This window comes from Medicago truncatula, chromosome 2 (assembly GCF_003473485.1).
Source record: "Medicago truncatula cultivar Jemalong A17 chromosome 2, MtrunA17r5.0-ANR, whole genome shotgun sequence".
Taxonomy (NCBI): domain Eukaryota; kingdom Viridiplantae; phylum Streptophyta; class Magnoliopsida; order Fabales; family Fabaceae; genus Medicago; species Medicago truncatula.
In genome coordinates, this window is record NC_053043.1 from 42185331 (window position 1) to 42200009 (window position 14679).

Sequence of the window (14679 nt, forward strand, 5' to 3'; positions counted from 1 at the left end):
TTTTTTTATGACCATGTTTTCTATTTATTTAATAATAATTTAATTTTTTGGATCACTATTTTTTATTTTTAAAAAATTGACAATTTTTTTTTTTTTTGTTTGATTGTTGGCCCTTAAAATTTATGAATGGTAAAAGAAACTCTAAACTGGATTGTCAATCATTTAAATATATATATTTTGTTAAATTTTCCCATTTATCTTTATTTTGTGATCGAGACTTTTTAATCAATAGAATTTATTACCATCTTTATTTTCAGAGGGCTAATTTGGAATGGTTGAATTACACAATTATATTGTTTTAATATCCTAAAATGTTGAGTCACTTACATTAATTCTAATTTTTTAAACGAATATAACTAGAGAAATATAGATATACGTGTTGTGTAAAATTGATACAATCCAAGTTCCACGTCCCGTAGTGGAAAGAAAATAGGGACTTTAGTAGCTGAATTGATTTAAGTTAAGAGAATATTAGTGGGAGATCTAAGTTCAAATTCGAATGAATGATAAAATATTAATCTAATAAAATAACCACTAACATCTTTTATTAAAAAAATATATATACATATATAGAGTTTTTTTCTATAAAAAAAAAAAAAAAAAAAAACTTGGCATCTGGATTAAAATGGCTCTGTATGAACTTAACCCACTAAAAAAAGTATTAAGAAATCAAACATGAGACCTTGAGATGAGCACACTCCAAAGTTCCAATCCAACATCTCTAGTTTTTTTGGTGTACTTGGGGATTGGATTTGTGTCTCATAAGAGAGTTTGTAATTTTTCCCCATGAAAATCATGATTGAGAGGCTTGCAATTTTGTCCTTATAAAAATTGCAATTGCGAAAAAATCGAGAGAATTTGCAATTTGTCCAAAAAAATTGTATGAGAGGGTTTGCAATTTTCTCTTGTAAAAATTGTAGGCTTACTAATCGGTATTTTGTTGAGAGATTGTGGATGTAGGTATGAAATGTCGAACCACAATCTTATGTTTTTTTTTCACTTTTACTTCTTTTATGGTTGTGGTTCCATTTGTTTAGAGATTTCATATTGATGATTTTCCCAATAATTGGCATCATAGCAAAGGTTTCGATAAAGGGAGGAATAGAAGTTGTCATGCGGCATTCATTTCAAGAGAGGTTAGTTATCATCTTATTTGTGTTTTCTCTTAGATAGTGTTATGAATATTTTGAAGTTGGATGGTCCTTTGTTTGATGGAAGGATGAACTTCTCTTTATGGCAACACACAAGTCCAAATTCATAGAGGATTTGTGAAGCCTAATAGGGAAGTCAGAAAAGTTGAAGAGTACTCCTTCTATTAATGCGAAGATGACAACAAAGTAAAGAAATGTGACACTTCAGATGAAGGGAGAGTATCTTATTTAGAATTGGTATTCGTCAAAGTCTCATATCAAATAATGGGAAGAAAAATCAACTAAAGTTTTAGGATAATCATGACACCTCCCCATATCCCCAACTAAATTTTTCCATGTTTGCAAACATATTTGTGTACAATTGAGTGATATCAAGTTTAAATTTGTTCCATTAAAAAAGTTTAAATTTGTGTTTACGGAGTTATTATATTTTTGACTTAAGTGTACAATAAGTTATATAAATTAGTGTATGAGTGAAGTTTGTAAAAATCAACTAAAAGTTTAAAACAGTGGTATGATTTTTATGTTTTTTTAGAGGAAAGGTTGTAATCTATGATTGGCAAGATGCACGTAGGATTTGTAATATACTTTGTGTGCAGTCGCGACAAACAGTAGTGTGAAATGGATTAAACCAAGTGAAGGATGATTTAAGTGCAATATTAATGTTTTTTTCTCCTAATATACTAATAGAGTTGGAATAGGAGTTTGCATAAGAGATGATACACACATTTTTGTTTTGGTAAAAATTGAAGAGTTTACTCCAGTATGAGGTACATGTTGGGGAAACTGTTAAATTGTTGTCAACTTTAGAATGGGTCATCATCTACATTTTGAATCTATTTATTTTGAGCTTGATGCCTAAAAAGTGGTAGATAGTTTTTCATATGCACATCAGGATGTTATAGAGTATTGCATTATTATTCATGATTGGAAAACTATTTTTGAACAATATTATGTTAACTAAAGTGTTGAGTTTATGAGAAGACAAGCAAATGATGCAACTCATAGATTAGTTAAGACGGTCACAACCTCAGCTAATTTCTCGATTTTTGTATAAATACTAGATTGTGTTGAACACATTTAGGTAATGAAATGCTATAACTTCTTTTCCTAAAAAAACTAAAATAATGTGATTAACCATTTTCAAATAAATAATTCGACATCTATCCTTCCTTATCAAACTCCCTTCATGGTTTATGTAATTTATACCTAGCAAAAGATACTATAATTGATTGGAAAATTGTAACCATCCCTCATGGCTTCCTTTTCTTCTCTTTTTGATGGTAGATTATGAGTAATCTGGCCACAACAAAAAAACTACATGCAATAGGCTAGACATGGCTCTAGTATTCATCCTAGCTAGTTTCAATCATATATATTGACCTTTTATTTTAGGCTTAATTACTCATTTGGTCCCTTAACTTATTTTTTGGTTTCGTTTTGGTCCCTTAACTATTAAAAGTTTCGTTTTGGCCCCTTAACTTACTTTTTGGTTTCGTTTTGGTCCCCTAACTATTAAAAGTTTCGTTTTGGTCCCTTAACTTATTTTTTGGTTTCGTTTTGGTCCCTTAACTCTTCCTCCGTCAACCACTTTGGTCCTTTATGTTAGGATGAATGTATTAGAGTTAAGAACCAAAACGAAATCAAAAAATAAGTTAAGGGACCAAAACGAAACTTTTAATAGTTAAGGGACCAAAACAAAACCAAAAAATAAATTAAGGGACCAAAACGAAACTTTTAATAGTTAAGGGATCAAAATGAAACAAAAAGTAAATTAAAGGACCAAAAGAGTAATTAAACCTTTATTTTATTTCAGTAGCTTTGTAAATTGTAATACTTGGTCCAACCATAAAGCTGGCTTGTGGTTAAAATTGCAGCATCAGTTTATTTTTTTTTGGTGAACATTGCAGTGTTAGGTTAGTCCCTACCTTCCCTAGTCGTATCTATTACTTCTCATTTGCATCACTTTCATCTAGCTACCAATTTTGTTCTCTCTCTTGTAGTTTTGTCTCATATCCAAATACGTCCAACTCAATCAAAGTTTAAAGGCCAAATCCAATTGGTTATCCAAACAAAAGTGACCCCTATTAATTAGGCAGACCACTTTCTTATAACTAAGTAATCTTCTGGTGGTGTAACACAAGGCCCAGTTCCTAAAGCTCTAATTTGTAGCTTCAGTCCTGTTGTTATTTTCCACCGTTAAATTGTCTAATTGTATGCCATTTTTAAACACATGCTTAATTCTCTACATTGGTTAACAGATTTCTATCATAAGTATTCATGTATATCTTGGATTTAGTAAATTCATGTTTTGCATAGTCACTCGAGTAAGTGTTCATTTGTGTTTTTGACCTTGTCAAGTCCCAACTTGTCATTGATTTAAGCTACACAACCTATATGTTACATTTTTATGAGTTTTTTATTCAATATTGCTACGAGTCCATTGAGAATGTTTTGATTTGCAAACCAAATCCATGTGAAACTTAACAACAGAATCCAAACCTCAGTTCCATGCATTCATAGACAAATTGAGATCTCAACTTGATCATTCAACTTGACGAAGTATTAGTAATCACATTGGTGGTTTTTTTTAACCCTCCAATTCTTAAAGGAATGATGGGTGCTAATTTAGATTTTAATCAAGAGATAATTAAATTTGATCAGTAATTATTTAAACAACAATGCTATTTGTCGCGAGGTATAGCATCCTTAATCTTTCACGAATTAGGCATGTCCTTAGATTTTCATTTGGCGGAAAAAACGGAAGGTGGGATAAGAAAGACAAATTTTGCTACAATATTTTATAGGTATATAAACTGGTTGTGATGAGTTCGCTAGAAAATTTTCGCTATAACTAACAATCTCCTTATTTAAAACTATGACTCAAACTCAGATTTTTCAAACAATTCTTTCTTAACTTGATCTAATTAACCCTTCAACTCAATAACTTGGTTACTTAACAGGTGATTAAATGGGTTTGTGACCTTTGCGGTTAGAAAATAGGAAAATGTTAACAAATGCTCCCGGAACACTTGTACACTTGTTAAGAAATTATAAAAGGAAATATTGTCTTGGAATGTATTCTACTTTTTGAAAGTTAAAAATATGTTCTTTTCAATATACTAAAACTTGACTTTTCTTTATACTTTTAGTTATTTAACTAGTGTTTCACCGGTTAACAAAATCCTAGAAAATATAGTTAGCTGGCTCTTAATGTATTCACTTGCAATGTTTAATATTTATGTCTCTAAGCAATCTACTTCTCGATCAATCGCATAGTTATATGTTTCGCAATAGACCAAACTAATTACTGTGTGGCATATATGCTCATTGCGCTACCCCCACCCTCAAATAATAATAATTATTCCTAATACGTGACAACTTCACGTGGATTTCATATGTTTGTGCGATTTGCCTTGTAAGTACTAGAAACTAGAAAGTGATGGTGCAACAAATTCTTGATTATTGCTGGAATTGACTATAAGTATGCAAACAAAATAACAAAACAAATACAGAGAAAAATTTGCTTAACATTTGGCAGTTTCTATTGTGTTTCTTTTCTTTCATAAATGAGCTTAAGAAGGAAACGGTTACATGAACCCAAACAAAAATATAATAAAATTTATTAGCTGATATTATATGAACTTTAAACATAAATTAACATTCAGCAAAAAAAACATAAATTAACACTTTTTTTTTGTCCCGTGAGCTTAGCTCGGTAGGGACAAATGCATATTATATGCAGGGGCTGGGGTTCGAACCCCGGACACCCCACTTTACAATTAAAATGTGTGAGCTCCAGCCACTAGGTTACCTGACAAAAAAAAATTAACATTTTTTTTTATTAGATATTAATTGCAACTAACACGGTAGTGGTGATGTCCTTGTTGACCTTTCTTGTGTGCTTGGGCCAATTTTAAGATGGAATTGAGTAGTTTGTTTTAAGTGGTTGTCTTTTATGGTGTTGATTTGTTTTCCAATTGACATAAAACAGAGAGGGGTCTTGAATATAAGCATTGTTCATGATGGCCTCAATAGCTTTTGGGTCTCTTTGACATAGATAATTTGAAGATAAAGTTGGTCACAAATTTAAGAAACAAACAAGACTTACTATATTGAAATTAAAAAAATTAAGTAATTAGACTCAAGTAGACAATAAACTTTAGTTAAGGACAAATTTTTCTCTTTCAAGTTTGAATCATAAATTAATCAAAGCATTAAATTTTACTTATTTTTCGGTCGAATTTATTTATCTGGAAATCGGAGGGTTAAAAGAATAATCATTAGCAGTGTTTGTCAAAAAAAAAAAAAAAAAACAGTCTATTTATATTTTTGGTGAATCTTTCTTTAACTAGTATCATTATAATACAATTATACAAGGACCCAAAAGGGGAACGATGACCTAATGAATGCATATCAATAAGGAGCAGAAGTTTTGGTTAGTGGCAACTATATGCCATAAAGATCCGTCTGCATTATGTAAATAGTGACCTAGTGATTACATAATGATAAATGATAATCGGCCCACCTGCCACAGGTTGCAAATAATGAATAGCATAATCACACAGAGAAAAGAATTTAATACTCTTTTGTACAAACCTCAATTTTACTTTTACTTTTGACAGAAGGAAAAATTATATCATTTTAACTCATCACCAACATGGAAAAGATGAGAATTAACATTAACGTGGTCACCATAGTAAGAGTTGAACAAACATATTCATTTCTGTGTCTTTATAAATTCGAAATAAGAGTTAGGTTAGTGTTTTAATTTTCCTGATACATACGATGTTGGTACTACACATCCTTAAATATAGGAATACTAGAGTTTTTCCCTTATCTTCTTTTATAGAAGTCTTTTTAAATTGTCAAGTGCAATGGTAGTTCTTAACCAACATACTTACTATTAAGTTGCATTCTTTTAATATGTAATAAATAATCTAATTAAAATATTAACCAATTCTCTCATGTAAACTTAAAAACAATAGCAAATGTCAACAAAATTCAATAACACAACAGATTTTCTTAGTTTTAGTGTTTTACTCAAAACGTATGTATATTTAAAGAAGTGTTATTTGAATAACCATTCGGTTGACAACTTATTAGATAGCCATGATTTAAAAAGAAAAGGTAGGTATTTACAGGAAAATCAAAACAATAGGGAGATAAAGTAAAAAATAATGTAAGTACGAAAAAGAAAGTTGTTACAAAATGAATGTTTAAATATCATTTCCTATATATTTAAGGGCAAAGATAGTACTCCCTCCGTCACGGATTAAATGGGTCATTTATTCATTTCATATGTATTAAGAAAAATGTACAAATGAAGGAGAGAGAAAAATGATTTTAAGTGTTCTTGTTAAGTATCGATGCATTCTCCACTATCATGAATATAAAATGGAATATATTGAATTCAGAGTGATGAAAGTAGTACTCCCTCCGGTCCTTATTATAATAAACAATTAACATTTTTAGTTCATTGTGTAAGTGATGTATCTAGACTATATTTACAATAAGATACATTAATTATTCTATGAACCTAAAAAATCAACTTTTTCTTATAATAAGGACCGGAGGGAGTATTAATTAGAGTCATAAAGGGGAAAAAGTAATTAATATTGTATTGAAAGGTGAAATGCTCAGTTATTTTAGGATTTTTTTTTTTTTTTTTTTTGTAAATGACTCAGTTATTTAGGGATGGATAGAATATATAAGGTGTTAAATGAGTAGTAAGTGTTTCATTAGGTAACCTCTTACGCTCAAAATTCAAATTTCATCTAAGAGACATGAACAATTGTAAAATGGTTAGTGTCATCGATATCAATAATAATTTCTCCTCCAATTTTTTTTATTTTTTTTTAAATAACTTTGCTACAATGCATTTTGTGGTTCAAAAGTTTGCAACTTATGTACAGAGGAAAATGTTCATGGTTACTTCCTCTGGTCTCGGACCAAATATATGGGTTACTTAAACTTATCTATGGGCATTTTGTGTAGTGAAATTCATGGTTCCTTAAACTTATCTCTTTTACATTTGTGGAATCTCTTCGATATAAAAATATAAGCAACAAAATTGTTGTGTTTGTTGGTCTCAAATATAAGCAAAGTTAATTATTTTTATTATATTTAATATTTTTATTTCAATGTCACAAAATAATTGTATAAATATTTTTTTTTTTTTGTGACATTGATGTTTTCGAACACATATATTTATACACCTCTGCATTTTTAACACTCATTCAACACCTAATTTTATTTCTCTCGTGTTTTTTCCTATCATATTATCAAATTTCATACCACTTTCTATATCTCTCTCAACTTAAGATGTACACCTTCGTCACTATTATAAACAAAAATCTATATTTTAAGTTTACTAAATACATGATGTATCTGCTTTGTATTATAAACTATATACATAATTTATTTAATAAATTTAAACAATAAATTTTTGTTTATAATAGTTCTCAAAGTCGAAGGTATAGAAGTGCGTACGAGTGTGCGAAATCATTTTCCAAATATATTTCTATTACCTTGAAGACAATGTTGATATCATCATCATTACCATATATAATAATTTACTTATAATTAATTGTAATTATGATCATGAAAAAGCAATTTAAAAATGGAAATGAAGAAATACCCATTTTCAAAATGACTTTAATCCCAAAGTTATTTCCTCCATTTCCCCCGTTTTGAGAAAGACCCATTTTCAACAACTGTAACACTTTCACCTCCGTTTACTCTCACTCTCTCCTTCTTCAACCCATTTATATCATAACACACTCAAATCAAAATAAAAAAACACTCTCTCAACTCCGAGAAATACTTAGTTGGACAAAACACCAACACAATGGACCCGTGGCTCGACGATCTAACCGACGACCTCCAGAGCCTAAGCTTTGCCTCCACAACAACCACCACTGTCACCACCGCCGACATCAAACGCAGTACAAGCTTCAGTTCATCCTCAACCTCCGCTCATCTCTCCGGTCGATCCCTTCCATTTCCTCCTCCTCCTCCAACCACCACCAAACATCACGCTCCTTCCTCCGACCCACGCTGGTCAGCCATTCACCGGATCCAATCCGAATCCCCTTCTCGTCGCATCCTCCCCTCCGACCTCCGCTTCTCCCACCGTCTCGGCTCCGGCGACATCAGCTCTGTCTACCTCGCTGAACTTAATGACGACGGCAAGATTCCGGCGATGTTTGCGGCGAAAGTGATGGATAAGAAGGAGCTTGTTAGTAGAAGTAAGGAAGGAAGAGCGAAGACAGAGAGAGAAATACTTGAATCTCTTGATCATCCTTTTTTGCCTACTCTTTATGCTACCATTGATGCTGCGAAATGGCTCTGTCTTTTGACTGAGTTTTGTCCCGGCGGTGATCTTCACGTTCTCCGGCAACGGCAGCAAAACAAACGGTTCAATGAATCCGCCGTCAGGTAAGAACTTCCATTTTAGCATCATAGTAATTAATTTTTTATTACTTTTTAATTATTAATATATTACCGCCTAGAGAGAGCTCGAAAGCTGGTACAATTTTAGTTAAAAGTATGTTTGATGTGTTCATATATGTTAGTATCCGACATAACATATATAATTACATTGTTACAAGTGAAGTGGTTATTGATTTCAATGTATCAATGTCGTGTTAGATATACCTCTCAATTGTGTTTGAGCTTATTCTTTGATGGTTGGGTGAGTGTGTGAGAGTGAAAATAGAAACTAAGAGGGAGGAGGGGATCGGGTGCGGGAATGTGCAGAAGATCCTACGGTGGAAATCTAGGAGTAGAAACCGTTATCATAACTTTCATAACTGACGGAATGAAAGACATGAAAGCGACGGTTACTAATTCATGTTTGTTTTGTAGGCTCCATAACCACCGTTTCCCATTCTCCGTTTTCGATCTACCTGGGACCCACCTTATGTCACCTTCACTTGTCTGCTTACGAGTAGTACTACAACTATGTTTAGAATCACCAGCTTAACAAAATTGCATAATGTAGTGTTCTTTTAACAAATTCATAATAACCAATACAAGGATGGACTTAATTTCTAGTCTGCAAATTGTTCTTAGATGATTGAGCATATTTATGGTTATGTTAGTAAACTAAAAATTAAATAGACAATTATCAATTATGTTTTTTTTTTTTTTTTTTGTTAAAATCGGTCCTCAAATGTATAATAACTTTTTTAATTTCCTTAACAAATATCTTAAAACACTCTTGAAGATTTATCTTTTATCATTAATCAATTCAATTCATAAAGTAAAAGATATTAAGTTGACTTAGTAGCTAGGGTGGAAAAATTATAAAGTTGAGTTATATTCTTACTATTATAGTACTCCTACTTCTTACTCACTCCGTTTTAAAATGAGTGTCGCTTTAGCAAATTGCATACATATTAAGGAATGAAATAAAGTAGTCAAATGTTCTAACAATTTTACCAAATTATCTTAATCAACTATTGGATTGTTTTTTATTAAAAAAAAAATAATACATTGGAAGTAGTGTAACATAGTATTAATTGAAGGGTGTGAAAAGAAAAAGTTAGCATTGCATTGGAAAACAAAAGTGACATTCATTTTAAAACAATTTTTTTTGCTAAAACAATACTCATTTTAAAATAGATGGAGTAAAATGAAGTAATATTATTCATCCCTTCTTGGAGTAGTTCTGAGTGATTGATTCCTCTATGAAATTTGATTATAGGACAAGTGCAACACAACAATGTCAACGTAAAATTAAATTTTGACGTGGCTTTCCAGCTTTGGCTTACTTTAACCGTATGATTCCGTGATGTGTGTGAGGCAGCACGTGTGTTGGTTAATTACACTATACTAAATACTAGTTGAATAAGTCGCCGTGAGCCTGGTTGACAGGGACAATGCATTATTATATGTTGGGATTGAGGTTCGAACCCTGACACTCCATTTATTCACTTTAAAAGTGAATTTCTAGCCACTAAACTACCTAATAAAAAAATAGGATAATCATCATTCATTCATGTGCCTACAATTTAGGTAAAATGCTAAATATCAAAAGTCAAAAAGACACCTACCGAGGTCAGCACTCATCACTCAACAACATTCACTCATCATGTTAGGACTTAGGAGCAGCGGCTAGCTTCAGTTTTGGTTTGAGTAAGTCTTACGTGGTCAGATTTAGGCAATACAATTACACAAACGTAAAAAATGAGTGAAGTTTTTTTTTTTAAGAGAAAAAAAAAGAGTAAAGTTAAATAATATATTTTTAAAATAATTAAATAATACTCCAGGTAATTTTATGTGTTTTCTTAAACAATTTGTTTGTTCTCGTGAGTTTAGCTCAATTTGTAGGATAATGCATAATACATGTAAGGTTTGGAGTTCGAACCCTCGACCATAAAAAAAAAAAAAAACAAGTATTTGTTTGGAATTGTTACCAACTATTTCTCTTTTGTTTTCACACAATAGGATAATGTACCGTTCCATCAACTACATATTGTGTTGGAGTATTTTCTTTTATTAGTACATTTTGCTATAAATATATGGAGTACAACATACATGAACATTTTTTCTAAAAAGAGTTCAAAATTTAAAATATGAGTCTGATTTTGATATGTGTCAAACTTTTTACACCGTCAACCAATTACATTGTGAATTTAAATAGGTGAATTGCTTTATTTTTCTTTGCAAATATACCAAAAAATATATAATTTAGAACTTATTTAGAACAATTTAAAAATTATTTAATTTGTATATACAACAGTGTAATTCTTTTTTATACATGCATTTGATCAAGTTACTCTATGCTGCCATCTTTTTGGTTATAGTTGATAGAATATCTCTACCAATATCTATTTAAAATTATTTGGTTGAATGTACGGTACGTGTAAAAATATTTTACAACAAACAAAACATATAAATTAATCTCTATAAAAAATCACACCTCCAACTTCTTAAAATGGAATTATGACCCCGCATCAGCCCATTGATCATATCTTGGGGGAAATGGAAATATTTTATCCTAGACCCATAAACTTTTGCGGGATTTCTGGTTTTTAATTTTATAGTATATAAATTAATTTATTTATTGAGAGGTTAAGATTTTGACGTGGTCCCATATCAGGATATGTTCAACCAAAATTTGGTTCTAGTGTTTGCAGCTGTGCTACATTATTTTCTTTTATTGTAACAGCTTTTTCTCTGAAGTAACGTAATTAGTCTATTTTTTCTCATGTTCTTTCATGTATGTTCTTTCTTTATGGGGCCAAAAAGAAATTGTGTTCATAAGCTTGTCTTTTTCGTTTCAATTCAAGAATTTTTATTATATTTTGTTTTTTAGCTTCGGATGCTTGTACGTGGTTAAGAAAACTCTGCATACCAAAACCAATGAAAGCAAGCAAAAGCCAAGTCTTCTTTCATATATGAATTTAATTAACTCGAATTAGTTTTTTTTTATTTTTTTATTTTTAAATTATGCTTTTTTTTGGTTAAAAATATACTCTTGTGACATACTTTAGGGAAGTGTCATTGACAATAATTAGTTTTTTTTTTTAATTATGCCTTTTTTGGTTAAAAATATATTAGTCCTAGTATTATGCTGTCTTTAGAATTGGGTGAAGAGTTATTTTCCAGCTTTTGCTCTGTTGTCATTATTTGCACGTCTTTTGCAAAACACGCAACTTTTTAAATTAACTCTTGTGACATACTTTAGGGAAGTGTCACTGACAATGTTTATTTCCCCTTCTTGGGTGAATAATTATTACTACTATATGAGTAGCTAAAAAACATTATTGTCAATGTCATACAAAAACATCAAAATTAATTTCATATTTTTAGAGGTATATGAAGTTTTTTTGTTTTCTTTTCCTAAAGTGCTTGGTGTTAGCCAAACAAGCAATGGAGTAGTAGCCCACAGTTATACGGCAAGACGATTTATGTCCTTGTCTGATCCTCATGATTCATTCGGTAGGCCTAACCTAACAACCAATATTCTTATATGCATTCTTCGGATCATGTTGGCCAATAATTAAACCTTCTCTTAACTTAGAGATAGCATTATTGCAATCTTTATGCCAATTATAGGCCAATCATCTTTTCTTATTTTAAGTTCTCAAGTTCACAACAATTTGTTTTTGAGGTATTGTTCGTTTTGGGTCTTGTGTGAGCCCTCATGGTTTTGTTTCTTGTAAAAGACATCTCTTTGGGTTGAAGAATATGAGTGGTGTTTATAAACTAAATTTAGTTTACAAACAAGTCCATTTAGCTTGTGTTTTCGAGGTATTGTCCGTTTTAGGTGTGTATGATACGCTTTGGCTTGTGTCTCAACTTCTAAATAATTTTAGTTTAACGGAGTACTGCCCGAACACGCATAACTATCACTCGTTTAAGGTTTGATTAATGTTGATTAATTCTTTATTAATTCATTTTTTTACAGATTCTATGCATCAGAAGTGTTGATGGCACTTGAATACCTTCACATGTTGGGAATAGTATACCGTGATCTGAAGCCAGAGAATGTATTAGTTCGATCAGATGGCCATATAATGCTCACAGACTTTGACCTCTCATTAAAATGTGATGATAGTTCCACACCAGCCCAGATAATAATCTCCAATCAAAACACTCCTCAAGTAGCCCTACCAAAAAATCCCCATACTGAACACTCACAATTTGCCTCATCTTCATGCATAATTCCCAACTGTATAGTCCCAGCAGTGTCTTGTTTCCAACCAAAACGCAAAAGAAAGAAGAAACAAAACCAGTTCAATGGGCCTGAGTTTGTTGCTGAGCCCATTGATGTTAGGTCCATGTCATTTGTTGGGACCCACGAATACTTAGCTCCTGAAATAGTGTCTGGTGAGGGACATGGTAGTGCTGTGGATTGGTGGACCTTAGGGATATTTATATTCGAATTATTTTATGGTGTCACACCTTTTAGAGGCTTGGATAATGAATTAACTCTAGCAAATATCGTGGCTCGAGCTTTGGAGTTCCCAAAGGAACCCACCGTGCCAGCCACGGCAAAAGATCTTATCTCACAGTTATTGGTTAAGGACCCATCAAGGAGGCTAGGATCAATAATGGGGGCTTCTGCAATCAAACACCACTCATTTTTTCAAGGTGTGAATTGGGCATTGTTAAGGTGTACAACTCCACCTTATGTTCCACCACCTTATACTAAAGACAAAGAAGATGTATCTGATGATAGTTGTCCACAAACTCCTGTTGATTATTATTGATCACAATAGGAGAGCTTGGATTCCACATGGATAACCCACATTCACATATTTAAGATATCGATGACCGTTCGATCAAGCTCAGACGATCTAAAACAATATCAAATTTCTTGAATCTGGATCGTCAGATCTTGATCAAACGTCCACACTGATATCTTTATTGTGTAAATACGTGGAAACCCGATCTCAGGGGAGCCGGATCACAATAGAAGGAGGAAAAAGTACAGTTAGATAGCTAGTTGAATTCAGGGAATTCAATTATATTTTTCTTTTTTTAATTTATTTTCTCTCTGTTAAGTTAATTTGTCACCATACTATTGTCTTTATATTTAAGAGGCTTGAATAGCAAAATGTAATATTGTCAACCAAACTATGTTGATTGAGCTTGATGACAAATTAAATTAATAGGTACTCGAGCAGAGCAACGTACCATATGCAGATAAGTTTGGTGAATTATAATAATATAGCTGTCGAAAGCAATTGCACATGATTTTAATAATATTTTGATGGGATCACTAAGGTCAAACAGAGATATGGGCTACACTACATTGAGATGAGACAAATTATGTAGAAACAACAAGTGACATTGACTTAGGAAGAGGATGAATGAACGAGAAAATCGCTGGCACCGCGTGGCTATTTGTGTGCAAAACCATGTCAATATATGTTTTTTGTGTGGCTTTTATGTGTGGAAGAACATGCATCCAACCACGTGGAATGTCGTGTGTTACGTGCACAAGACAACCGTGGGGCTTTGTTGTAGCCACTAGCTTGTGAGTATTGAGAGTGAGATCGGTCACCCTTCATTTTCAGCTTCTGATTATTTAGAAACGCGACACAGACACACAGGATACGACACGGACATCAGCATACTGACATCATTCATAATTTGAGAAAATCAAGTAATTTGATGTAATTATAGATATTATATTGGTGTCGAGACACGCCTAATCTAAAGAGTGTTCTTGTTTCATATGTTCTGTCTAATTGACTTTGGATATTGCTATGTTTCATTTCTACGGTTGATTTGCTTAAGATTGGACTTCATCCACACATATTAAGGTTTACTAGTATGTTTGATTTTCTCCCACTATTTTAAGCAAATTAGATGCAATAGCCAATCGAGATTTCTCTTTGAGGTTCATACACTACTCCACAATGTTCCGTTATATTTATACAACTCTTACATTTTTTTTCAATTATAAAAAAATATGTAACTCTTAAACGATCCACGCTTTTGTCAAAAAAGGCAACACACGTATATTTTTTGATTTGTGTGATACATTTTTTTTTTATTTCAATGCTAT

The 14679-nt window shown here is 31.9% G+C and overlaps 1 protein-coding gene across 1 annotated transcript; it reads left to right on the plus strand.

The window, feature by feature from the left end:
• Positions 1-7805: 7805 nt before the first annotated feature.
• LOC25487530 (serine/threonine-protein kinase D6PKL2) lies at positions 7806-13859 on the plus strand. Its single transcript, XM_013609474.3, has 2 exons — positions 7806-8591; positions 12571-13859. The coding sequence occupies exons 1-2, from the start codon at positions 8002-8004 to the stop codon at positions 13373-13375; spliced, it is 1395 nt and encodes a 464-aa protein (XP_013464928.1). The 5' UTR covers positions 7806-8001; the 3' UTR covers positions 13376-13859.
• The last annotated feature ends 820 nt before the right edge of the window (positions 13860-14679 follow it).